The sequence below is a fragment of the Sturnira hondurensis genome, unplaced genomic scaffold, assembly GCF_014824575.4.
Source record: "Sturnira hondurensis isolate 20B ecotype Veracruz unplaced genomic scaffold, ASM1482457v3 Scaffold0008723, whole genome shotgun sequence".
Taxonomy (NCBI): domain Eukaryota; kingdom Metazoa; phylum Chordata; class Mammalia; order Chiroptera; family Phyllostomidae; genus Sturnira; species Sturnira hondurensis.
Window position 1 is genome coordinate 660,495 of NW_028081354.1, and position 26,996 is coordinate 687,490.

The 26,996-nt window shown below is 42.5% G+C and overlaps 3 protein-coding genes across 5 annotated transcripts in view; 1 reads left to right on the forward strand and 2 right to left on the reverse strand.

Annotated features, from left to right (window-relative positions):
- Positions 1-1,217: 1,217 nt before the first annotated feature.
- On the reverse strand, positions 1,218-12,386 carry BRK1 (BRICK1 subunit of SCAR/WAVE actin nucleating complex). Its single transcript, XM_037055606.1, has 3 exons — positions 12,225-12,386; positions 2,398-2,480; positions 1,218-2,131 (listed from the first exon to the last, which is right to left on the reverse strand). Exons 1-3 carry the CDS (start codon positions 12,340-12,342, stop codon positions 2,105-2,107), a joined length of 228 nt encoding a protein of 75 aa, XP_036911501.1. The 5' UTR covers positions 12,343-12,386; the 3' UTR covers positions 1,218-2,104.
- A 10,753-nt stretch (positions 12,387-23,139) lies between these two features.
- Positions 23,140-24,273, forward strand: FANCD2OS (FANCD2 opposite strand). Its single transcript, XM_037055584.1, has one exon. It carries the CDS (start codon positions 23,332-23,334, stop codon positions 23,866-23,868), a length of 537 nt encoding a protein of 178 aa, XP_036911479.1. The 5' UTR covers positions 23,140-23,331; the 3' UTR covers positions 23,869-24,273.
- A 989-nt stretch (positions 24,274-25,262) lies between these two features.
- The window catches only part of FANCD2 (FA complementation group D2), a 69,813-nt gene continuing 68,079 nt past the window's right edge, over positions 25,263-26,996 (reverse strand). For 2 of the 3 annotated variants that reach the window (XM_037055608.1, XM_037055607.1), the window contains exon 44: positions 25,265-25,784. In XM_037055608.1, coding sequence (XP_036911503.1) covers positions 25,710-25,784 — 75 coding nt within the window. In that variant the 3' untranslated portion in view covers positions 25,265-25,709. Of the gene's footprint in view, positions 25,785-26,996 lie in introns of all 3 variants that reach the window. The other variant, XM_037055610.1, reaches the window with a different exon arrangement.

Genomic DNA, 26,996 nt, shown 5'->3' on the forward strand with positions numbered 1-26,996 from the left:
AAAAAAAAACAATTCCAAGTGTATGAGAAACAAGATATTCCTTGAAGGCTCTTAAGAATGCCAGAGATTTTTCTTATTCTGCTCATTTCCCACTCAAGTTAGAAAACAGAAAAATCCTTCATAAGTACCCTTCTTCAGAAATCATTAAGACTTCATGAGGAAAGAAAGAGAAGCCCATGTCATTAACTTCCCTACATCTAATGTGTGAAGGAGAAAACAAACTGTGAAGGAAATGAAATTTTTCATTATGCTATGAGTTCAATATGGCCTCAGAAAATCTGGATACATTTAACCTCTCTGAAACCCATTCTCTGTAGTTCAAATCAAAACAACTACCCTAATAGCATCTAGTTAAAAACAAAAACAATGATGTAGCAAACATAGGTTAAAATGTAAAATATTAGTCCTACCTGGTGTGGTTCAGTGGATTGAGTGCCAGCCTGTGAACCAAGGGGTCATGGATTCCATTCCCAGTTCAGTGCACATGCCTGGGTTGTGGGCCAGGCCCCCAGTAGGGGGCGCATGAGAGGCAACCACATATTTATGTTTTTCTCCCCTCTTCCCCTCCCTAAAAATAAATAAAATCTTAAAAAAAAAACTAATCTTGATCTTGGAAAGGATTGGGTGAGATATTACAAATAATGAACTCAGGTGGTTGTTAAAAACACTCAACAGATGAGCCAACATTAAAAAAACAGCATTTACCAAAGCAAAGGATGTCAGTTTTGTTTCCATTATAAAATCTTGTTTTTAAACAAAGGTACTATTGTAAATAGTTTTGCAAGGGTCTAAGCAGGTGCTCTAAAAGTACAAAGCAGCTTGAGCTAAGTCAGTCAGTTCAATTGGTACTTAACACCTTCTACAAAGTACCCAGCTAGGGTAAGAAATATAAGAAAAGGCACCCAAGTATATTCTAGGATGCAGACACTTAATTTGGAGAAGGATTTATAAACCCAGAGCTGTGGTGTTAGCATGAGCGGGACTGAGAAAAGGAAGACAGTACTGAATAACTTCTATGTAACTATATAAGCCTTTAGAAGAAGGTTGGCACAAGTTTATAGCAAGCTTTGGATTCTAGAATGAAGTTTTAGACTCTTCTGTTTAAACTATTTGCTTTAGAAAAGTAGACAGTTAGCTTGTACTTTATAAAACCTGGTTTTAGAATCCTGGATGAAATTGTGTGAATGCTGGTATTGCAATAAACTGTGAGCATCACGCCTGATTCAACATTGTATCTTTTATTGGAGCATACATAATGTACCCACAAAGTAAGCACTTGGCAAATGTTTGCTGAATGACCAAATGATTCCCAGGATGAACTGTCAGCTCAAAGTCCAAATACGGGGTCTCTGGCTGCTAAGTTACCTAGGCTTTGATCAAGCAGCTTCCCCTGAAAGTGCTGTTAGAATAACAATCCCACACATCAGATTTCTGTGGAATATGAGTCCAACCTCTAGCTCCTCTCCCCACCACAATCACAGCAGTCAGATAAAGTTGAGGAGTTTATTAGTGAAATATCAGAGGCAGTCAGCCCAAATGACAGTAAGAAAACTGAAAATGTCCCTTCAAGCCAAGTCGGGGCCTGGCCTTGACCTCCCCAGAAGGACGATAAAGTGGGGTTAACAACATGCTCTGGCAGCCACCTTGCCAGGGCATGACTGTCTCAGCCAGGACTGTCTGCCACCCCCAAACAAAGGTGGGGGGGAGACAAAGACTGTTTATAGAATCAATGCAGAGGCAATGGAAACTGTAGTAAGAGTGTAAGAGTCGGAGAGAAAGAAAGTGAGAGGTGGGGAGGACCTTCACAGAGGCCCAGGCTTTTGGCTCTGAGCGCCTCAAATACATTGACCAGTTCTACAAAATGTTACTGAAAAGGTAAAATGCCTAATGTTTTCAAGAGTTCCCCTGGACTTCGCCCCACATGCCATATCACACTGTCAGATGTACATGGCAGAGCCCAAAGGCCACATTATTGAAGAAAGAAAAACAAGAATAAGCCCTGTTGTTCTTTAAGGAGAGATGAAGGAGTTGACGGCTGCTGGGACCTTTCCCACGGATGCCTGTGTTCTGTAAAGCAACTTCCCAGCAGCAGCCTGGCACAGTTCTAGGTGAGGGTCTCACCTTTTGTCACCTGTTGAAGGAAAAGTAACAATTAGATAAATCAAAAGGATGAGAGAGTCTAAGGAAAAAATATTTTAGTTCCTAGGTAGTAGGGAGTAGTAGAAAGGAAAATAGCTTTGCAGTCTCAGAAACCTGGTTCAAATCCAGGCAAGGCACTTAACTTCTCTCAGACTATTTCTGCTTCCAGGTTTGTTTTGGCAAGAAGTAGAAATGTGCATCCGCTCTTGCACAGCCACTGCCTAGCCTCATGAGGAAGTATCATGCCCTCATACTCACCCGTGCTTCAATGTACTCTATTCTCCGTTCAAGAGCTGTCAATTTCTCATTCAATGTTGCGAGTCTTGAACGACAAGACATATCTGGTAAAAGGAGACTGATGTTCAGGATTAATGTCATTACACATACACACACATGCACACCCTTAAACTGAACAAGGGGAATGATATATCATGCTAAACAGAAATGGGAGCTGGTGGGCAAAGCAGGGGAATGGTGAGGACAAGGTGAGAAGTATCTTAGGAGCACAGATGTTTAGAGTGAGTATGTTGAACTTTCTACCAAATGTGGTAGGCAGAGAATATGGCCCCCAAAGATGTCTACATCCTAATCCCTGGAACCTGTTAATATGTAACCTACATGACAAAAAGGAATTTGTACATATGATTAAGGTTAAGAACTTTGAGATTCTGGATTGTCTAGAGAAGCCCAATCTACTATCAAGCCCGTAAAGGTAGATGAGAAAGGAAGAGGAAAGGCAGAAGACGTTCAAAGTGTGAGAGAGACTTAACTTGCCATTGTTGGCTTTGAAGACGGAGGAAGGGGGCCATGAGCAAAGGGATCCAAGTGACCTTTAGAAGGTAGGAAAGGCTCTCAGCAGCCAGCCAGCAAGGATACAGGGATCTCAGGGATACAGACAGCTGTTGCAGTCTGCCAATAACCCAACAAGCAAGAAAACAAACCATCTCCTGGGGCCTCCAGAAAGAAAGGTACCCTGCTGATATCATAACTTCAGGCCAGTGCGCCAGTGCTAATTTCTAATCTGCACAACTGTGAAACAATACATTTATGTGATGTAAGCTGCTACATTTGTGGTAATCTCTTATGGCAACAACAGAAAACTAGAGGAGCAAGGCTGTACAGATGACCATTTGCTAATAGGCAAACTAAGAGCTTCAAGAGAGGGAAAATGACAAGAGGAAGAAAATAATCTCATTAGGGAAGAAAAGCAGAGGGTAAGAAAGCAGCAGACACTAATGGACGGCACTCACTGCTTCACCAGTATCTGCACAGGCCTTTCAGAATGAGGGGAAACGTGAATATCGAATACCTGTGAGGCCCACATTCCATCTGCAAAATTCCTTTCCCACCTTTTCCAATAGTCTTTCACAGCCTCACCCAAAATGAAACTTAAATTTTCCCTAAAATAACTTTTCATCTGCAAACTTCTCTAACAGAAACTTCTTGACTACTCTTTCTGTAACTGTTCTGGACACCCAGGAAAAAGTTTCCTAGGCATGCTAATTATTTCCTAACCACTTCCTCCAACACTGTTGTTCAGCCATCTCATTAGTCCTCACTTTTTCAGTTTAAAATATCCACTCTCCAACACACACTCCCACTCCATGATTTAACACTTAGCTCATAACCTTCCTTTTCATCTCGCCCCCGGCTGTTGTGCACAGCACTCTGGCATCCCTTTGGAGATACATCTTCCTATACCCTGATCTTGCCGCAATTTTCATTTCATCATGTCCAAATCTTACTCATCTAAACATTCTCCTTCAAGGCTTATGAAACTGAAAGATGTGTCAGAGGGATGTAATTCTTCCTCTTCTATTATTTACCTAAATTTACATTATTTATGGTTAAGTTTAATTTGTAAATTACTTATGAAGTTGGTCTTCAGTTATGTTTCGCTTTGGATAATGATTTAAACACAAATGTTCACCACTATTACTTAGGAATGCTTTGATAACTTATGACATATCTATGAGAGATTAAAATAGCTATTAAAGCCCTGACCAGTGTGGCTCACTAGTCGAGTGTCCTTCCACCAAGCAAAAGGTCGCCAGTTAGATCCCCAGTCAGTGTACATGCCTGGGTTGTGGGTTCAGTCTTGGTTGGGGTGCATATGAAAGGCGACTATGGAAATTTCTCTCTCACACTGGTGTTTCTCTCCCTCTATCTTCCTTCCTTCCCCACTCTCTAAAAATAAATAAATTTTTAAAATCTAAACAAAAATAAAAAAATAAACAGCCATTAAAAATCAGTAGTTTGGGCCCTGGCCGGTGTGGCTCAGCTGGCTGAAGCATCATCCTATAACCCAAAGGTTGCAGGTTCAATTCCTGGTTAGAGCACATACCTGGGTTGTAGGTTGGTTTGTGTTTTTTTTTTGAAGATTATATTTCCTTTTAAATAGAGGGGAAAAGGAAGAGAGAGAGGGAGAGAAACATCAATGTGTTTGATGTCAATGTCAATGTCAAAACATCAATGTCCCCCTACGAGGGACCTGGACAACAATCCAGGCATGTGCCCTGATCTGAGAATCCAACAGGCGACCCTTTAGTTCACAGGCCAACACTCAATCCACTGAGCCACACCAGCCTGAGCATGGGCTGTGGGATTAATCCCTGGTCAGGGTCCCCAATCCTGTGGCATACAGGAGGCAACCAATCAATGCTTCTCTCTTGCATTGAAGTTTCTCTCTCTCTCTACCTCTCCCTCTAAAAGCAATGAAAAAGTCCCTATGTCCTTGGGTGAGGACAAAAAAAAGTTAGCAGTTTGGGCCTGGCCAGGTAGCTAAGTGGTTAGTGTCGTCCTGATGCATCAAGGTTGTAGATGAGATTCACTCAGGGCACATACAAGAAGCAACCAATGGATACACAAATAAGTCAACCAATAAATCGATGTTTCTCTCTTTCTAAAATCAGTAAGTAATTCAAAAAAAATCCTCACCCAAGGATATGTTTATTGATGTTAGAGAGGAAGGGAGAGAAAGAGAGAAACCGTGATCGGCTGCCTCCCATATGCACATGCAACCCAACTGGGGATTGAACCCACAACCTAGGTGTGTGCCCTGACCAGGAATTGAACCTGCAACCTTTTGGTGTATACAGCAATGTTCCAACCAACTGAACCACCTGACCACAATAAATAAATTATTTTTAAAAAATTACCAGTTTTGAGAATATTTAGCCCTGACTGGTAAGATTCAGTGGACTGAGCACCAGCCCGCGAACCAAAGGGTCACCACTTCAAGTCAGGGCATGTGCCTGGGTTGCAGGCCAGATCCTCAGTAGGTGGTGCTCCAGAGGCAACCACACACTGATGTTTCTCCCCCCACCCTTCTCCCTCCCTTCCCCTCTCTAGAAAGAAATAAAACCTAAAAAAAAAAAAATCCTTAATGACACGAGAAAAATGTCCCTGCAGCAAAACAAAGTGTTATTTATGTACATTTAATTTATAGTTTATTTACCAGTCTATTTCCCCAGTAAAATGAGTTCATCAAAGACAGATGTTGCCTCTTATTAATCTTTATAACCTTGCCTGACACATAGATGTTTCTTGGAAAAACTGATAGATTCTGGTGTATTAATGGAATGAAAGATTGAGGCCAGTGTGACCCACTAATTTTACAAGTGGGGAAAACAAGTCCTAGTAAGTGGAGGACCCACTGTGGGTTGCTGACGGGACAACAGCGTAGTGGAGCTTAGTTCCCTCACTGCCCGTGTGGTATTCTGTCCCATCGCACTATCCCAGCCCACACTGCTACCATCTGCTGAGCCTGTGAGGCCATAATTTACTCCCCACATCCCCTACAGTTCACTTACAGCCTGACCCTTCCACTTTCTAGTTCACTTTTTTCTTTGTTCCCACATTAGATCCTTTCCCATGAATCCAACTTCACTGCTACCCTTCATTAGTCTTTTTTAAAAAGTTTAAAAAAAAACTACAGTTTTTATATATCAATAGTTTTATTGATATATAATTTATATACCACGAGGTTCATTTGCCTAAAATATAAAATTCAATAGTTTTTAGAATATGTACAGAATTGTGCAGGTTTCACTATAATCTAATTTTAGCACATTTTTATAATCACTAAAGAAGCATCTATTAGTAATCATTTCCCACTCTGCCTCCACTCAGCTCCTGGCAACCACTAATCTTTCTGTGTCTGTGGGTTCACCTATTCTGAATATTCTTCATTCTTCTTCTCTTTTTAAATTATTTTTTGTTGAGTTTACTGGTGTGTTGTTGGTCAATAAAATTATGTGGGTTTCAGGGATACGATTCTACAACACATCATCTGTACACTGTTTGTGCGCTCACCCCCCCCAAGTCAACTCTCCTTCCTTCTTCATTCGTCTCTCTTATCCTTTTATCTGTGATTACTGCTTCTCGATTCCCAGGTCTGGCTCTCGAAGAAGCACCTGAGAGCTCTCCTTTTCCTGGATACACTGCCACAGCTACCCACCAGGACCGAATCTCTTTCAGTCTGGTTTTTAGAAGCTCAAAGGCATGCCACCTATGCTATTCAGTGCCAGCATGAATGTTATCACAGACAACCTGTCACTTCCCATAAAAAGAGCTAAAATTATCCAAAGTGGCAGGGTGGTGAGAGGGAGTGTTCCTTCCGGGATGGCTGTTCTGTCCTAGCTCTGACAATCTGGTGATGAGTCAGAATCCAGGAACAACACGAAGCTACTGGCCTACATGAATAACGACTGTTGAGAAATATAAAATATTGTACTCCAGAAACTTTAGTTATATTTTAGATCCCATTAAATACATGCTGATTCTAACAAAACACAGGGAAAGCATCCAGCAGCTGAACAAATCTGAAATCAGAGTACACTTCTATTTACATTATCACCAGACTTTAATGCCAGCTGGCCTTGACAGGTGTCTGATGCTATATATGGCAGTCACCCTTAACCACAGGGAATGTGTCCCAAGGCCCCAGTGGATGCCTGAAATCAGATACTACCAAACCCTACATACGAGGATACGTTTTTTCCTATACATATGTAATTTATAAATTAGGCACACAAGAGATTAACAGTAACTGATAATAGAATAATACATTATATAAATGTGGTCTTTTTCTCAAAAATTATCTTACTGTACTGTATTCACCCTTCCTATGATGATGTGACATGGTACAATGCGTACACGAGATGATGTGAGAGTGACACAGGCACTGTGACGTGACATGGGCAAGTGTCTGTGTGTAACAAGCACTTTATGGCTTCTCTCTGACATACCAGAGTTACTAGCATTACTACTCTTGTGCTTTGGGGCTATTTAAGTGAAACACTGTGATACCACAGAGGTGGGGCTGGTACCCTTCCCAGCTGCTAAGTGACTAACAGGCAAGTGGTACAAAGGGACAGCACAGCACAGACAAGCTGGACAAAGGGAGATGATTCACGTTCTGGGCAGGACAGAGCGGGACAGTAAGAGATTTCATCACATTGCTCAGAAAGGCCCCAAATTTAAGACTTACAAATTGTTTTTTCTCCCCTGGAATATTCCATTTAATGTTTTCAAACCATGGCTGACTGCAAGCAACTGAAACTGCAGAAAGTGAGCCAGTGGGCATGGGAGGGCAACTGCACACACTGTGACTGCTGACAAATGCTGGCTACCCAACAGCCCCTTCTGCAAGCTGTTAGGGCTGCAAAACTCAACAGTTTCTCTTGAACCGTTTTGCAGGTAAGTCTTATTTCTCCAATAAAACTCTGAATTTCTGTGGAGTGACTACTATGTCATTTATTCTTGATTATTCCTTTCCACAGCATGTGACACACAGCTGGGCCACAACAGGCATGCTCTATCTGTTGGCGAAATATAAAAACTGAAATTTAAAAAGTCACATTCTTGATTTTTTGTTATACTTCTCTGCTTACATTAGCTTTAGGACCAGAAAAAATATATAAAAATTTAAAAAAAAAAACTTATCATCTCTAACAATCTATTTTTGGAAACTTCACCAGTTCCAATAGAGAACAGGCTTAGTGTTAGGATGCTATCATTACTGTGTGATGTGTGTGTCCTCCGGTTCTGGTGGTCCTCCCATGCTGAAAGAGAAAACCACAAAGAGCCCTGGACAGGTAGCTCTATTGGTTAGAATGTCATCCTGCTATGCCAAGGAAGGTTTGATCCTGGGTCAAGGCACATAAAGAATCAACCAATGAGAGCATAAGTAAGTGGAACAGCAAATCGATGTTTCTCTCACTTCTCTTCTCTCTAAAATCAGTAACACACACAAAGACACTGTAACTACTCTTACCAGCTGCAATCACAGGGTAAAAGCTGCTCAGAATGTCATCAGCTATCTTGTAAAAACAGTTCTCTTTCCAAAGCACATAACCAACACACTCTCTGTGGTCAGGGTGAGGACTACAGGATTGCTGCCATTTTCTTTCTTTTTTTTTAAGATTTTATTTATTTATGTATCTTTAGAGGGGAAGGAGAGAGGGAGAGATACATCAATGTATGGTTGCCTTTTGTGCATCCTCTGCTGGGAGTTGGCCTGCAGGGAACCAGCCTGCAACCCAGGCATGTGCCCTGACTGGGAATCGAGGATTGCTGCCATTTTCAAAGTGCTCCAGATGCCTCCTCAAAGTAAACTCCTATTAAATCTTTGCAATACCAAATTATATTACCATAAACTCCATACATGCCACACAGATACATATCAGAACTAAGGAATTATGCTAAAGACTCAGAATGGAAAAATATATCCCACACACGCTAATCCCAAGTCATACGATGCCAAGATAATATACCCAAGCATAACCTTATGACTTATCCAGTTTCTCAGCCTGCTGGCCTTTGTCTAAACTGCTGTATGATGATATTGCCAGTATTCGCCAGCTTTATACCTGGTAAGTTAGACTGCTTAGTGTTTAATCTTGCTTCATAATTCTGCTCTTACTTGGTATTAATTGTTCTCTTTTTTAAAGATTTTATTTATTTATTTTTAGGGAGAGGGGAAGGGAAGGAGAAAGAGAAGGAGCTATTCCCTTTCGCTTTCCCCACTAGGGACCCGGCCAGCAACCCAGGCATGTGCCCTGACGGAGTCAACCGGCGACCCTTTGGTTCCCCTAGGAGTGCGATTCGCACTCCAGAGCTCAATCCACTGAGCTACACCAACCAGGGCTAATTGTCCTTTTCTTTAAAGAACAAAACCACTTTCTACAGAATCTTCAAAAACCACTAACTAATTATTCCAAACATCAGGCTACTATCATCATTTTAAAGGAGAATATAGCCTAAGCTAAAGGAAGCCATTCTACTGGATCCTAAAGATTGGAATTATGTGTCTATTTCCTCAGTCTAAGACTTTGTGGAAATCTTGAATAAAAAGAAGTCTTTATTTTCTTTCTAGTCACAAATTAGGACTCACACACATATGATAAAAATCTCAGAGCAGGTTATTTCTTTGCTAATAAAGAAAAAAAAGACATTTCTCCTCCACAAATACTAAAATCAACCTCTTTCATTTTCAGTCAGTTCCAGGACTCACCCACTATTCAAATTTAGTGGATGTAATATGTCAAGAAGATTTGTGTCAACAATAAATTAATGTGAACTAAAAGCTTCTTAATATAATTCAGTGCTCAAAAATGAAGATATTATATTACCAAATCCAAATGTGGACTGAGATGCTAGAGTACTTTTACATTTTGAAAAACCACCCCAGTTTGACTGTTATTTTAAATGTTCTATAGATTGAACTAGCATTCTTAATACTCTGCTCGGATATTCTGTGTATACATATCAGTATTAATGCTTACCAGAAAACTGAAATCTTTCAATTCTACATTGTAAAGTTAAAACTCTACATGTCAGTAATTTTGTAAACTATTTTTCACTACCTGTCCAGACTAATCCAAAGCTATGATCTTGTCTTCATTCCATCTCTCCCCCCGGTATGCAATATTTTGGTTTCTTACCTGGTCCTTCCTCTGAGGGAATGTTATGAGCAAAGAAGACTGTAAAGAACCCCCTAATTTTTCAGAAAGCAGAAGAAACCAGTTATGAAAACAAATACTGAAAGACTCTGCATGGAACTTTAAAAAAGAAAGTCTCTGAGGAAACAGACTGAGTATCAGGGTAAACAGGTCCCTATTTCTCAGTGTTTTCAGTTCATTAAAATCAATGAGTGCTGCCTCTCTGAACTTGAGTCTCCTGTCTCCAGAACCACTTGTCTTCCACTAAACCATGGTCCTTCACTCACGGCCCTCAACATACTTCAGGAAACTTGAGACCTACGATTTCTTGATATCATTCCCTAAACAACCTCTAGCAAGTTATGTGTATGAAGAGTATATATATTTATACTATTGTGTTCTCTCAATAATACCTCCATTCCCTGGTAAGGAAATCCATCATACCAAAATACATCAAACTTATAATCCTATACATCTTATATGTAAATACGTTAATACAAAAACGATGTTCTAATCTGTTCTGAAGTTATTATTTCACTTCAAGCTAGAAATTCTTTTTCTAGAGAAAATTTTTTCTACAAAGAATTTTTTACAGAAAAAATTTTTCTACAGAAAAATTGTTCTACAGAATTGTTTCTGTAGAATTGTTTCCACAGAATTTTTTACAGAACAATTTTTCTACAGAAAAGTGTTCTTATTTTGTGTCTCCCACAGTGCCTGAGAGAATCTTGCACTGAGAACTAGTTTTGCTGATGCTTTTTAACAATATTCATGTTGCATCCTTAGAACTCATCAGTCCTCTAGCTAGAATATAGTACACTTTAAAATCTTTTTATACATCATTTCCCCTACTTAATCTTTTTAAAAAGATTTTATTCATTTACCTTTAGAGGGGAAAGGAAGGAGAGAGGGAGAGAAACGTCAATGTATGGTTGCCTCCCGTGGGTCCCCCTGCTAGGGGCTGGCCTGACTGGCATGTCAGGGAACTGGTCCCCCAGGCATGTGCCCTGACTGGGAACAGAACCAGGATCCTTTAGTTCACACGCCTGAGCTCAATCCACTGAGCTACACCAGCCAGGGCTCCCCTACTTAATCTTAATTGCTTACTTTTGCTGAATACATTGAACAGAAAGCACACGAGCTGGAAAAAGATTACATACATATGTCAGGGGTCCCTCAACTCCAGCTGCCCGCAGATACTGGTGGGGCCCTGTTAGGAACCACGCCGCACAGCAGGAGGTGAGTTTGGATGTAATGTGCTTGAATCATCCTGAAACCATACCCTCCACCTGAGTGCATGGAAAAATTGTCTTCCATGAATCCAGTCCCTGGTGCCAAAAAGGCTGGAGACCACTGCTACAAGTCATCCTTACACTTTGTGATTATGTAAGTCTACAGTGCCCAGTCCTCTTAACACTCGAAGGGATGGGAGTTTGTTACAGGCTCGCTGTCCAGAAAGATACAGAAAAAAAAAAGACTATGATGAGCAGGCCATGCCTAGGAAAGATTTTGCTAGAGGCAGACAGAACATCTACTGCCAGCTAGATACTAGCAATGCAGAGATTCCCATATCTTTTACACGATCTGGGCCTTACCTCTGACCTCATCTCCTACCACTCTCAGCACAGCAAACACGGGAGACAAGAAGGGACGGACAGAAGGCTGAAGGGGGGAGTAAACGGCATGGCACTAAACAGTTTCGACTGGATCTTGAAGGCGCTGGGCAACCGTCAAGAGTCTTTACCAGGCACCGACTCGGCCACGGCTATGTTCTGGAAGGCGCACTCAGAGTGCAAAGTAGGAACTAGAAGGAAGTGGAGCAGAAAGGAAGTGGGAGACTACTGAAGACGCAGTGGATGGGGCTGCCTGATGCGTCTGGAAAAAGGACTTGTTAATGAATCCGGAATGATGGCAATAAGGCCGATGAGCTCTGCGACGAGCAGGATAACCCTACGGGAACTGGCCAGTGGAGCCTGAGGGTCAGGAAGAAAGGAGGAAGGTGGGGCCTGAAGGAGGAAGCAAAATGCAGCAGGAGCCGAGGGCTCCGAGAGAGAGCCCCATCAAAGCTTCTCAGCGCCCCAGCCAAACTCCCTCCGCTAGGACGCCTCCCTCCATCCCGCCTCCCGCTGCTCGCCCGCTGACCGAACGAGTTGAGAAAGTCCGCGATTTTCTTGATGCTGCTGGTGATTAGCTCAATGTACTCCCGATTCGCCCAGTCCTGGTGAATTTCCCGCTGCACCGGATCCTCCTGTCCAGCCATGGCTGCCACCTAAGGAAGAACGACTGCGCAGGCGCCCCGATCCTCCAGGACGCCCGTGGGCCTGCGCCGCCAGCCCACACCCATATCTGGGCACGCACGAATCAACTGGCATTGTTTGCGCCTGCGCAACGTCACATCCTGCTCAGCGTGTTTCCCCCCACACCCCCCCGCTGCCACGCCCCTGAAAACTCCTCAATTCTGACGGCAAAATGAAGTACGCACGCGCGGAGAGCCTCCGACCCACCACAGATAGCCTGGATAGGGAGAGTGTGAGTCCAAGTTCCCCATCCCCTTTTTCAGCTGCTCCAGACTCCTGTGACGGCAATAAGTTGGGTATAACCTATTAAACCATATTAAGTAATTGATAGGCTCATAAAAAGCTGGTCATACTGTGTAAATTTGTAAATTAATGGCAAGAGTTGTTAAAAAATTAGACTTTTTAAAAAAGATTTTATTTATTTATCTTTAGAGAGGAAGGGAAGGAGAGAAGGAGAGAAGTATCAATGTATGGTTGCCTCTCATGAGTCCCCTTCTGGGAACTGGCCTGCAACCCAGGCATGTGCCCTGACTGGGAATCGAACCGCGATACTCTGGTTCGCAGGCCCACGCTCAATCCACTGAGCTATGCCAGCCAGGGCTAAAAAATTAAACTTTTTGACATAAATATTTCATTAAGAAAATCATTGAAAAAGAAAAAGCACTTTAAACACAAGGGTACTTTTTGTAGCATTAATTATTTTAAAAAGCTCAAAGATACTGGCGTGGTGGCTCAGTTGAAGCGTCCTTGCATACACCACAAAGTTTGCAGATTCAGTACTGGTGCAGGCGCATGTAATAGACAACCAATTGATGTTTCTCACAGATGTGTGTGTGTCTCTCCATCAATGAAACATAGCCTTCGACGTGGATTAAAAATAAAAGGCCCTGGCTGGTGTGGCTTAGTAATTGAGTACCAGCCTGGGAACCAAAAGATCAGCAGGTTCCATTCCAAGATCAGCGGGTTGCAGGCCAGGTACCCAGCTGGGAGTGCGTGAGGCAACAGAGTCATGTATCTCTCACATACATCCATATTTCTCCCTCCCTTCCCCCAAAAGTAAATAAAATCTTTTAAACAACAACAACAACAACAACAAAGACAACTAAATCTCCACAGTCTGAAATGGCTAAACAAAAGTATAGGCATTTACAGCAATATTATGTGGTCATTTAAAATGCTAATTATTGGGGGACTTCCAGTTAAGATGGCAGCATTGGCAGACATGGCTCACCTCTTTGCACAACCACATCAAAATTACAACTACAATATAAAACAGCCATCACGTACAAAACTGTCAGAAATCAAGTTGAATGGATGTCTCACAACTACAGAATTTAAAAAACCATATCCATCCAGACTGGTAGGAAAGGTGCAGACAGTGAAGGATTGTTCCTATACCATTGTGTGGTGGATAAAAATTCAGGAGGGATATCCCTAGAGCGAGGAGTCCCAGTCCCACACAAGGCCCCTCAGCCCAGGTTCCAAAGCCAGGATGATAAGTCCCCACAACTTCTGGCCACAGAAAGCAGCAGGGACTGGGTTGGTGGAAGATAGTTCTTGAGCCCCAAGCAATTCCTCTTAAAGAACCCAAATGGACTCATCTACTCAGACTCACTCCCTCTGTGCTCCAGCAGCTTAGTAGCAGCTTAAAAGGCACCAGGGGCATACTGGGAGAAACAAGTGTCTGGCATCAAGGCAAGCAGAGGTCATTGTCCTATTTCTATACCCTCCCCTCACAGAGCCACAGAGCCAGCAAGATGTTGCCAAACCTGTGAGTCCATCAACCTGTCTATGCAGCTTGATCCGCCTTGGAGATTCCCAGAGACTCTGTCCCATCCAATTTACAGGCTCACTCAACCTGTTTTTCCATAAGAATAGCTGGTCTTGGCTCATGCTGCACAATTTCCTAAATCCTCTCAAACAAGCACCAACTGGAGGCATCAGTAAGCCCCAGGCCAGGCACTAACATCAACAAGTCTACATTCACTTCCCCGGGGAATCTCCCAGCCTAGCAAAAGTAGCAACCATCTCAGATTGCCTTATAGCTCAGGCAGAGTCTCCCTGGGCAAAACACAGGTAGGGGTTGACCTTACCCCAGGGCCAGCGCACCCAGTAGATAGCTAAAGATCACATCAAAGCACCACCACCCTGCCCCTGCACAGCTGATCCTCCACAGAGGGCAGTGGTCACAGCCAATCCTTGCAGCTGACTAGCCTGGGTAAACCCCTCCCATTGACCTGCCAACAGCAACCAAAGCTCAACTACAAGAGGAGGGTGTACTCAGTCCACACTAAGGGCACACCTCGAGTATCCAGCTTGGATGATAGGAAAGGCTGTACCACTGGAACCTACAGGACACCTGCTACATTAGACCGCATTACCAAGACACGGAGTCAAAGCAGCTCTATCTAATACATACAAACAAACACAGGGAGGTTGCCAAAATGTGGAGAAAAAGAAACAGCCAAAATGAAAGAACAGATCAAAATGCCCAAAAAAGAACTAAACAAAATGGAGACAAGCAATCTATCAGATGCAGAGTTCAAAATATTGATTATAAGGATGCTCAAGGAATTTAGTGAGAACCACAAGAGCATAAAAAAGATCCAGTCAGCCCTGGCTGGTGTAGCTCAGTGGATTGAGTACCAGCCTTCAAACCAAAGGGTCATTAGTTTGATTCCCTAGTCAGGCACAGGCCTGGGTTGCATGGCCAAATCCCCAGTACAGGGTGTTCAAGAGGCATCCACACACTGATGCTTTTCTCCCTCTTTTTCTCCCTCCCTTCTCCTCTATCTAGAATTACAAATAAATTAAAAATCTTTTAAAAATTCAGTCAGAAATGAAGAATACATGAATTGAAATAAAGAACAATTTACAGGGAATCAACAGTAAGAGTGGATGAAGCCAAGAATCAAATCAATGATTTGGAACACAGAAGCAAAAAAAAAAACAAAACAAAAAAAACCCCCAACCAATCAGAACAACAAGAAGAAAAAAGAATCTAAAAAAATGAGGATAGTGTGAGCAACTTCTGGGAAAATGTCAAGCAGCCCAACATTCACATCATAGGATGCCAAAAGGAGAAGAAAAAGAACAAGAAACTGGAAATCTACTTGAAAAAATAATGAAAGAAAACATCCATAATTTGGTGAAGGAAATAGACATGCAAGTCCAGGAAGCACAGAGAGTCCCAAACAAGACAGATGTAAACAAGCCCACTTCAAGACACATAGTAATTAAAATATCAAATGTTAGAGATAAAGAGAGAATCTTAAAAGCAGCAAGAGAAAAGGAGTTAGTTACCTACAAGGGAGTTCCTGTAGACTATCAGTTGATTTCTCAAAAAAAACTTTGCAGGCCAGAAAGGACTAATAAGAAATATTTAAACTGATGAAATACAGGGGCCTACAGCCAAGATTGCTACCCAGCAAAGCTATCTTTTAGAATTGAAGGGTAGATAAAGAGCTTCCCAGATAAGAAAAAACTAAAGGAATTCATCATCACCCAGTCATTATTATATGAAACATTAAGGGGACTTATTTAATTAAAAAATCAAAACTATGAATGATAAAATGACAATAAATACATATCTATCAATAATTGAATCTAAAAGACAAATTAAGCCAGCAAGAACAGGGACAGAATCATGGATACAAAGAGGGTTTTGATGGTTGCCAGATGGGAAGGGGATATGGGGGAATGGGTGAAGAGATGAGGGGATTAAGAAGTACGAATAGGTAGTTACAGAACAGCCATGTGGATGTAAAGTACAGTATAGGAAATGAAGTAGCCAAAGAATTTGTATGCATGACTCATAGACATGAACAGTGGTAGGGGGATAGGCTGAGGGAATGGAAGGTGCTGGGTGGAGCGCGGCAAGATGAAAAAATCAGGACAACTAAAATAGCATAATCAATAAAATATAATTAAAAGATAAATGCTAATTGTGAACACTATAGCAACATAACACACATGATAAATTAAAGTGAACACAAAATACAATTTTGTTTAATTGCAACTATGCAAAAATTATGACCGCTTGAGAACAGGATAAATATATCAAAAATCAATATCTGGCTTATTAAGGTAGTGGAACTAAGGACAATTTTATTTTTGTTTAAGGGAATATTTGCATTCTGATTTGTGCAGTAAATGTCTTTTACTTAAAAAATGTGGTTGAACTACCTCCTAGCATTAGCTAGGGAGGAACCATTGCTAACAGTCCTTTACTCAGATCTTACAAGCTATGAAGCTGCTTTGATAGCTATCACCTCACAGAATCTTCATAAACCTTGTGTTAGGAAGACAGGAAGAGGTTTCTCATTTTACAGATGAGAAAATTGAAGTTCAAGATCACACAACCAATTAAGTGGTGGACCTTTACCCACTAATTCCAAACTTTAATATCTTTCACTGTAACAATATGAAAACAGTTTAGCCTATCTCAGCTCTCGTATATATCCGTGTGAATAATTTTTAAAATAAAAAATATTGATCCCCAGGCATCCAGAAAGCTCCTCTCTGCCATTCAAGACCCTACTTTCTCAGTGACACGGTGGAAGTCAGTATTTTGTTCATATGTATCAGAGAAGTCAGATTTGCAGGGCACCTCAGTTTTAACTAATTAATCTACCCTAGAGGAATCACTTCACCAACTCCCAGCACTGGTTTATTCATATGTCATACAAGAATAACAGTGTGAATGGGTTAGGGTTATTGGGGGAATTATATGAGAAAAATAAATAAAGCTTTAAGCAGTGCCTAACTCTTCAGGAAGTATGCATTCATGGTTAGTTTACATTTTCTTTTTTTACAGGAAGCAGAGAATTAACACATCTATACAACAATTTAGAAATGATAGCCCTGTCTGGTGTAGCTCAGTGGATTGAGCTCAGGCCTGCGAACCACACGATGGCAGTTCGATCCCCAGTCAGGGCACATGCCTGGGTTGCAGGCCAGTTCCCAGCAGGGGACTCATGAGAGGCAACCCTACATTGATATTTCTCTCCTTCTCTCCTTCCCTTCCCCTCTAAAGATAAATAAATAAAATCTTAAAAAAAAAAAAGAAAAGTGGCACTGCAGAAAGAAAAAAAAATAAAAAATAAAGAAAGAAATGACTAATGGTCTCCCATGGACAAGTTGGGCTCAGCTCTTTCTTTATTTAATCCTCACCTGAGGATATATTTATTGATTTGAGAGAGAGGACAGAGAAACATCAATGTGAGAGAAAAACATTGATCAGTGGCTTCCCATAGGTGCTTCGACGGGAGATCAAACACACAGCCTAGGTATGAATCCTGACTGGGGGTTGAACCTGCAGCCTTTTGGTGTATTTGGATAATATTCCAAACACCAAGTGACCCATGCAACCAGAGCACAGCTCTTCTCTTTTTTGCTTGATTTCCTATACACCTGTTCCAGGATCTCCCCTGTAATTTCAAACAATTCAAGGATATTATGCTGTCCTGGAGTGAAGAATGTTCCTCTGGGCTTCTGGAGACTTTTCCTAAATGACTCATAGAATTTGCTGTCAGGCAGTCCCCGAGCTTTGGATTTGGCAGCACAGTAGTTCTCTGTCGTCTAGGAATTGTTTCTGATGAGTGACACAGGGCTGCAGAGGTAAGCCCTTCGGCAATGCTGTTGGTGCAACAAGCAGTGCTTCAATGGCAGATAGCCTCCAGCATAAGAAAACCAGGTCCCTATCTTCTTTTCGAGTCTGTCATGTGCTTCATGAAACTTGGAAGATCTTCCCAGTGACTCCAGGCATGATAACCAGTGTGGAATCAAATTCTTGGAGTGTGCCAATTGCATTGTGATCATTTGAGCCCCCTTTACAGCCATGTGCACTAGGCCCTTCATTTGCACAGCTATGGATATGGCACGTGCACCGCGGCAGTGTAGCAGGCTGCTTTGAAAGTTCAGAGTTGGCTTTTAGCAGAGTGAATGCAGCTATGGCCGTGGAAATCCCTGAGCAGTGCAACCAGACTGTTGCATGAAGCAGACCAATAATATTGTGTGTATCATACATGATATATTGTATGTCAGCAGTAACATGCAGTACGGGTAATTCTGGTTTTCTATATGTCATGGTGACCATGGAGCAGGACGGTGCTTCAGACTCACTGGTGATGGCAAATGGCACCTCTGACAATAAATCCCTTAGAGCTGGGCAGACTGCACAGAGAATTGGGGCACAGACTGTTGTAGCAGCAAGAAGCCCTTTCTATCCAACAATTTTGGGGGGTTTCTATTTAAAAAACATAGCTGTGCAATAAAAACTATTTTATTTGCTTAAAAATAACAAGAGAAAAATTAAAAACTTTTGTGATCCAAATCATTTTTTCTCTTCCAACAGTGATTCTCTGCCCCTTTCTCCATTTCACTCCTCCAAAATCCACTTGGTGCTGCTTCCACAGGGACACACACATGCATGCACACCTGCAAGCAACACTTGGCAACTGACAGTCTTTTTTTTTTAAGACTTTATTTGTTTATATTTAGAGAGAGGGAAATATCAATGTGTGGTTGCCTCTCATGGACCCCCTGCTGGGAACCCCTGCAAGTTCAGTGACAGGGAATTAAACCCGGTGACTGGTTCACAGCCCGTGCTCAACCCACTGAGCTACACCAGCCAGGGCCATCTGACAGTTCTTGACAAGTCCCTCAAGACCACCTGGCCTTCCAAACCAGGATCTCAGCCTGACCCAAAGACTGAGGCCCCGGTCTTACGTAAGCTTCACCCAAAGAGCCAGACAAGAGGTGACAGCTCGAATTTGTAATGTGTTCTACAGTTCTTAAAGTGCAAGGGCAACTTTTGAGGGTATAAGGAAGAGCAAGTGAGCCACTAGTTAGTTCCTCCTGCAAATACTTCCTGCATACTGCCAGGCACTGCCATAGCCAGGCACCAGGGATACAGGAGGCAGCTGGGTAGATCTGCCTTCCCTCAGCAGTCCAAGGTAATTGAGAGATGCTTACAAAGTTGTCGGATGGCTTTCACTATGCTGAAAGGATAGTGAAATCCAGCTTTTCAGTTTTGTGAGAATGGAACAGCATCATCTTTTCTGAGGTTTAATAGAAGGCAGAGAAAGATTTTTGGTCAAGAAGTCAAGGGAAGACATGTCTTTTTGCTCTTGGTCTAAGTGAGCATGTATAAATTGTGTTCTTGCATGGGAACATTCCAATGCAGCAATAAAAGCTTTCAGAACTAGGAGTAACTCCATCTGAATACCTACTGAGCAGGATTTAATAAGGACTTTTAATACTAACTTCAGAGACTTTTATGCACGTTCCTGACCCCCCCTCCACCCCGCCCGCACCTCATCCTCTGCGAGGCGATCAAAAGCACACAGGTGTGGCAAGATGGGGATTCAAAGGCTGAGTCCTGGACCTGGCGTTCCAAGGAAGTGGTAGTGGAGACTTTAGCCAAGATACCCCCCAGGGGGAGACCTCGAGCTCCCCTCCCCATCTGCGAGGTCCTAGGGTCCTGGGGTCCTGGGTCACAAAGGTGGTTGCCAGGCGCCGGGTGGAGAAAAGATGCAGCCCCGAACCGCAGCCGCCACTCTGGAGCGTACTGCCCGTGGAGTTTAGCTGGTGAGCCCCACGCCCGGATGGTGGGACCGGGCCTGGGCTCCCACCGCCACCTTCGCCTCCTCAGCCAGAGTCGCGTGGCCCCGCCCCCGGGTAGGGACCCCCGGGGGACAAGCCGGGGCACAAGCTGCTGCTTCTCGCTGAGAGGGGCAGCTCCATCCCCTCCGGATCGGAATTGGGATCGCAGTTCACAAGGACCTCAGCAGCATTTCGCCGCTGCCTTCCCTTTTCCCAGGTGGGGCCACTGGGGGGACCCCGTTCCTTGGAACAGGGGGAATGGTATGAAGGGGAAACCTTTTTGGCCAGAACAAGGTGTTGTCTGAGGGTAATTAGCACTGCTTGAACAGACTCCTGGGTTCTGTTCCTCTCAGGTAGCGGGGAGGTGACCGTCTTTATGTAAACCTTACCTGAAACTGATGAAAACATCTGGGGTCAGAAGCCCTTCTCATCCCATGTTGGTTCTGCTGAATATTTAGGCTGGACATTTGACCAAGCCTCCCCCCCCCCCCCCCGGCCCTTTTTCTTTAAACCTCTGGCCCTTTGTGCTCCTAGGTGTCAGGGGAAGGATGCTGGGTTGAGATACTGTTTTTGGTCATGTTTTCAGAGGCATTAACACCCTCCACCCCACCTTGCCATGGTAGTGTACAGAGTGGCCCTCGTCTTGGAAGTATGCTCTTAGGGTCATGATCTCACGCACCTGAAGCCTTTGGTAGGCTGTTTGGAATAGGTATGTATCCCTTGGAGTCAGTTTCTAAACCTAAGGCAGCCCAGACATTCGAACACAATAGGCGAAGGGGCTTGCATAGGTCAGAACACACCATTTGGAGGAAATCAACAAATCTCCTTTATGCTAACCATTGTTGGGGAAAATCTTCTGGTTTGAAATGTTACCAATTCTTTTTAAAAAATGAACTATACTGTCTGACAAACTACAGTGATGTCAACATTTCACAACAGATTGCTGGGTGGAATCAAATCTGCTGCTCTTCCCTTCTGTGGAACAACAGAAGGGTCAGAGAAATATACTTGACCAGACAAAAAAATGGATCTGCAATGTCATTTAACATAATAGTGCACGCTCAAAAAAAAATAATAGCTTTTCTTGAATTAAAAAACCCACATTTTATACTGACAATTTAAAAAAAGTTTAAAAAGGTTTTATTTATTTACTTTTAGAGTGAGGGGTAAGGAGAGGGAAAGAAAGGGAAACACTAATGTGCAAGCGATGCACTGATCAGTTGCCTCTTGCATGCCAACTGGGGACCTTGCCTGCAACCCAGGCATGTGCCCTAACTGGCAGTTGAACCAGTGACCTTTATGGTTTGCCAGCACTCAATCCACTGGGCCCCACCAGCCAGGGTTTAAGGTAGATTGATGGAAAATTCAAACTACTTGGATACATTGTGAGTTATCAACATCCTCCCAGCCCCTTATCTTCAAAGGGAAAAGGAAAACAAAGCTCTTACCCAGTGGGTCTCCCATGGATAAGAAAACAAGTAAGACATACATAGAACAAGGAAAATCTTCAGAAATTTTGAAGAACTGGCCTTTGGAAACTTTTCCCTCCCAGGCTGGTGTAATTTCTCTGAGATGGTACATCAGTAGCTCAGGGTTCTGAGAAAACAGCTCCCTTTTGGGGGACAAGAGGAAACTGTCTTCATAATTAAGACTAGCGAAAGTTGAAGTTCCTTAAAAGGAACAGTATAAGAAGTTCTGAAACTATAAATGCATCCAAATCCCTAGAGGTTTTGGGTTTTTATTTTTAATAATTTTTTATTTAATTCTTGTTCAAGTACAGCTTTCTGTCTTATATTCCCAACCCTGCCCGCCCCCCGCCCCATGCTCCCCACCTCCCTCCCATTTCCGCCCCGCATCCTTATTGTCCATGTGTCCTTCATACTTGTTCATGTGAGTCCATCCCCTTTTCCCCTATGATTCTCTCCCCTCTCCCCTCTGGACCCTGTCAGCCTGTTCCGTATTTGAGTGTCAGTGGTCATATTTTGCTTGCTTGTTTTGTTTAGATTCCTGTTAATGGTGCGATCATATGGTATTTGTCTTTCACCGCCTGGCTTATTTCGCTCAGCATAATGCTTTCCAGTTCCATCCATGATGTTGCAAAGGGTAGTAGTTCCTTCTTCCTTTCCTGCAGCATAGAATTCCATTGTGTAAATGTACCATAGTTTTTTTTGATCCAGTCATTTACCGATGGGCATCTAGGTTGCTTCCAACTCTTGGCTATCGTGAATTGTGCTGCTATGAACATCGGGGTGCATAGGTTCTTTTGGATTGGTGTTTCCGGGTTCTTAGGATATACTCCTAATAGTGGAATTGCTGGGTCAAAAGGCACGTTCATTTTTAGTTTTCTTAGAAAATTCCATACTATTTTCCATAGTGGTTGTACCAGTCTGCAATCCCACCAACAGTGAACTAGGGTCCCCTTTTCCCCACAACCTCTCCAGCACTTGTTTCTTTGTTTATGATAGCCATTCTGACTGGTGTTAAGTGGTATCTCATTGTGGTTTTAATTTGCATCTCTCTGATAGCTAGCGATATCGATCATCTTTTCATGTGTCTCTGGACCCTCTGTATGTCCTCCTTGGAGAAGTGTCTGTTCAAGTCCTCTGCCCATTTTTTAATAGAGGTTTTGTTTAAGCACAGATTACTGGGACCTACCCCCTGAGTTTCTGATTCTACAGGTCTGGTATGGGGCCCAAGAATTTGCATTTCTACTATGTTCCCAGATGATGCTGAAGGTGTTACTCCTGGGATCATACTTTGAGAACCACTGGTGTAAAGTACATGGGATTAAGAGTCCCAGACACCTGGTAAGATGTGGCTTTCCTGAGCTTCTAACCACAATTAATAGCTCACCATGAAGCAACCTCAGAGGTGCAGATTGTCTTCATCACTTATCAACACAGCACAGGTCCTAATGGTGAACTGGGATACTCCATTTAGGACAAATCTTTAGGGGTGGGCAAAGGGAGGTTTACAGTTGTGAGTACATAAAATACAGTTTATTCTTGTATCATTTAATCATTACTGTATTATTATTAACCTACTTATGCTCACCCCTGTTTCCCCATCTGTAAAATGGGTTAAAACCTAGATTAGGTTAAAACCTAATCTCGTTAAGAGATTAATGAGTATTTAAATTAGATTAACGAGATTAAATACTCATTACCAACCCTTACTGCTCTTTCTAGAGATACTAGTAGTCTAACTAATCTACTGGGATCTGCTCACAGGAACTAGAATGGGTTAGAGACAATATGAGATAGAGATGTAAATTTGAATGGCCATGTCCTCACCAAAACCATGCTAGGGAAATTCCATGTTCTGATTCCTTTCCTTTAGAACTATCAATGGCAGGATACCAGCTCTGGTCACCATGGACTCCACTGGACGAGAGCTTCCAATGGCTGCGGCACACAACACCTACGCCTTCTTCCAAGCACCCCTTTAGGGCCTCCCCCTGCTTCCCACACACCCCTTCTGACATTGAAGTGCAGCTGTGCTTTCAAGAGGTCACTCTAGTCCTAGACAGCCCATTTCTGGAAACTGGGGTGAGTCCCAAGTTACCCTGCCATACATCAGAGCTCCGAACCATGAACAACAAGAAAGGGCTCATCAGGAAGCCCCAGCCTGTCCGCCTCAGTGGAGTGGATTCGGTCTTTGGCAGGGTCATCACAGCTCAGCCTCCAAAGTGGACTGGGACCTTCAGAGTTTCAGACAAGTCAGCCTTTTGCAAAATCATCAGCCGGGAGCACCAGTGGCCCACTGGACTTAAGGAACCTCAGATTCAGATGACAGTGACCATGTGCAAACAGATGTTGCGCTCTATCCTCTTGCTGTATGCAACATACAAGAAGTGTACCTTTGCCTTGCAACACTCCAAGTAAAGGGTCCCCATCTGATTCCTGTTCCTCACACCATGTCCTTTGCTATGCGCATGAAGCTTGCAGACCCCTGCCCATGAAGAGGAAACTGACATTGACCCAGCCATCTTGCTTTTCTACCAAGCAGTGATAATTCAGGACCCCCTTTCCTCCCTTCCTCTAAAAAAGGGCCAGTGACAGGGCAAGGGAGAACAATGTCCATTATAATGTTGAACAACCATATAAGAGAGAATCAAATTAGCATTGACATGTACATGTGATAAAGAACCATTAAACAAACCATACAAACAAGCCTGGTGTGAACTCATTTAAAACACCTGAAACCATAATGAACTGGAGACACAAAGGGGTATCAAGGAAAGAGATATTGATTTCTATATACCTAAGAATGAAGGGGTCAAAAATCTATACGTGGGTCAAGGATTTTTTTTCCATTGCTTTTTAAAAAAAGATTTTATTTCTCTTTAGAGAGGGGAAAGGAGAAAGAGAGGGAGAGAAACATCAATGTGTGGTTGCCTCTTGTGCGCCCCCTACTGGGGACCTGGACCGAAACCCATGTATGTGCCCTTACTGGGAACTGAACCAGTGAACCTTTGGTTCTCAGGCCAGCACTCAATCCACTGAACCACACCAGCCAGGGTTCTTCCATTGCTTTTTAGAGAGGAAAGGAGAAAGGGGGAGAGAGAAACAGACACAAGAGAGAAGCACTCCCATAGGTGCCTGGACAAGGGATCTTCCGTGCCCACACCAGGGACTAAACCCATAACCCAGGCATGTGCCCTAACCAGGAATTGAACCCCTGACCTTTGAGTTACTGGACAATGTTCCAACCAACTGAGCCACACCAACTAGGACAACGATTAATTTTAAAAGCAAAAACAACCCTCCCCCCAACCAAAACAATAGAAACTAACCAGCCAACATCCTAATACCTCTGGAGATTACAAAAATGAGTAGAAATATTAACAAACATTAAACAATACTTATAGCTAGACAAGAAATAACTTGGTAGTGGAAATGAAACTAGGCTTTCTGGCAGAAGACAAGACTTCCCATTTTAGCTTAAGTATATTGCTAATGTTCTATTTCTAATAAACTGTTAAGTAATTTTGTACATAGTTACAACTAGATTATAGGTATAACTCAGAATAATATGGATATAAAATGAACACACAGATACAAAATCAACGTGAGTTTGATGGTACCTTTCCCTTTTTGTCTTGTATCTACAAGACTACCAAAGCAATTTTTAAAGCTGCCCAAATATTCCTTTTTACTTTCTTTGAGCATTGACTAGAAAGGTCATCACTCCTCCAAAAAGAACACAGAGATCTTCTCATCTCAAAGAAAGACAGTCCTTAGAATAGGAAACATACAATTTCAGTTGGTAGAGATGATATTGGCAATGGTCTTTATTATTTCTCTGCTGAAAACCCAATTCAATTCCATCTAATCCTTGACTAATGAAGGAAATCCAGAAAGAGGGGAAAAAAGCAGCCGAAACAGAACTTAGAACATTTTATTTGTAAAACTGGTATAAACCTAATTTCTACAATAAATTCAAAACTAGCTTCCAAAGCCCAGAATCACGACTGCTCTGCAGTGGAGCCCTGTCATGTTTGCTCACACTGGTAAGTAATGCTACACTGGAGTTCTGAGCCAGGGTCTTTGGTGATGTTAGATGATCTATGAAATTCACAATTAAGTTAGGATTCAATAAAGCCCCCACTTTAAGAACAAAATAGGATGCTGCCGTTGAGAAAGGTAGACAGCAGATTTCAAACCCTGAACATAAAATGGCAGGAGGCTGGCAGAAATAAGCAGGGGCATCAGTTCTCTGTGCTCTACTCAGTGTCGTCATCACTCTCATCACTCTCTTGCTCCTTTTCTCCATCACTTGCTTCATCTTCTTCACCAAGCTGGGGGGTGGGGGGGGGGCGGGGAACAAAGGATAATGAAATAGTTTAGGTCATGTGGGTGACCCTGTGAATTACAAAACTGCTCCCATACTGTATCACTGTAGCAACACATAAGAGGTTCTAAACCATTAAGTTGAAAAGTAAGTCAGAGACCCCCCTCATTTTTATAGCATGACATCTAAGCCAAGACCATGGAGGGAGGCCATTTGATAATGATTTATGCAACAACGGAATCTGCATAATTTTAAACTATGCCATGGCCCTCATGCTGTACTGTATGTATGTATGTGACATAGGAACATAGTGGGCATTTAATCTAGAATGAAATCTTTGTTAAATATTCCGGTGTATCTCAACAGGAATCCAGCGTCAAATTCTCTTTGGTATGCAACTCGAATCTGGGAGGGTGATTAGGAAAAAGTAACAAACTAATAGGATATTGTCTGCATCTTTTTTTTTTTTTAATGAGAAAAAGGTAGAGGTATACTACACATGAAGACCCTGCAATAAAATAAATTTTCTTACTAGATGAGCTTCCTGCAGTAGTCTCAAACCGCATTATGGAGGGCTCCCCAGCAGGGGTTCTTAAATCTGAGCTTCTTAGTGTCTGTAACTCAGCTGAACTGTACCAAAATTTTATAAACATATACATTTTTCTTTACCTTTCTTTAAAGTTTCAAAAGTATCTGTAGTAGCCCAGAAAAGAATAAGGACCCCTCCTCTTAATTTAGTCCTCAGTAGTTGCAGCTCTTGATTCTACGCTTTCACAAATGTATTCACATTAGTTTAACTCACTCTTCTCAACACCTAGAATATTCTTACCTCTTCTTTTCTCCCCTCTAAAATGATTTTAGACATGAATTTAGGGAAATTAGGTTACAATGGAAGGGAATTTTCTTTTTTTTTTTTTTTAATTTTATTTATTTATCTTTAGAGGGGAAGGCAAGGAGAGAGGGAGAGAAACAACAATGTATGGTTGCCTTTAGTGCGTCCCCTGCTGGGAACTGGCCTGCGGGGAACTGGCCTGCAACCCAGGCATGTGCCCTGACTGAGAATCGAACTGCGATCGTCTGAGTCGCAGGCCCGCGCTCAATCCACTGAGCTACACCAGCCAGGTGGAAGGGAATTTTCAACTCTATAACACATGCCACAACTTGAGATACTTGAGAGTGAATTTAAGTGTGGGTTTTTTCCTGGCCCCCACAGAATTCA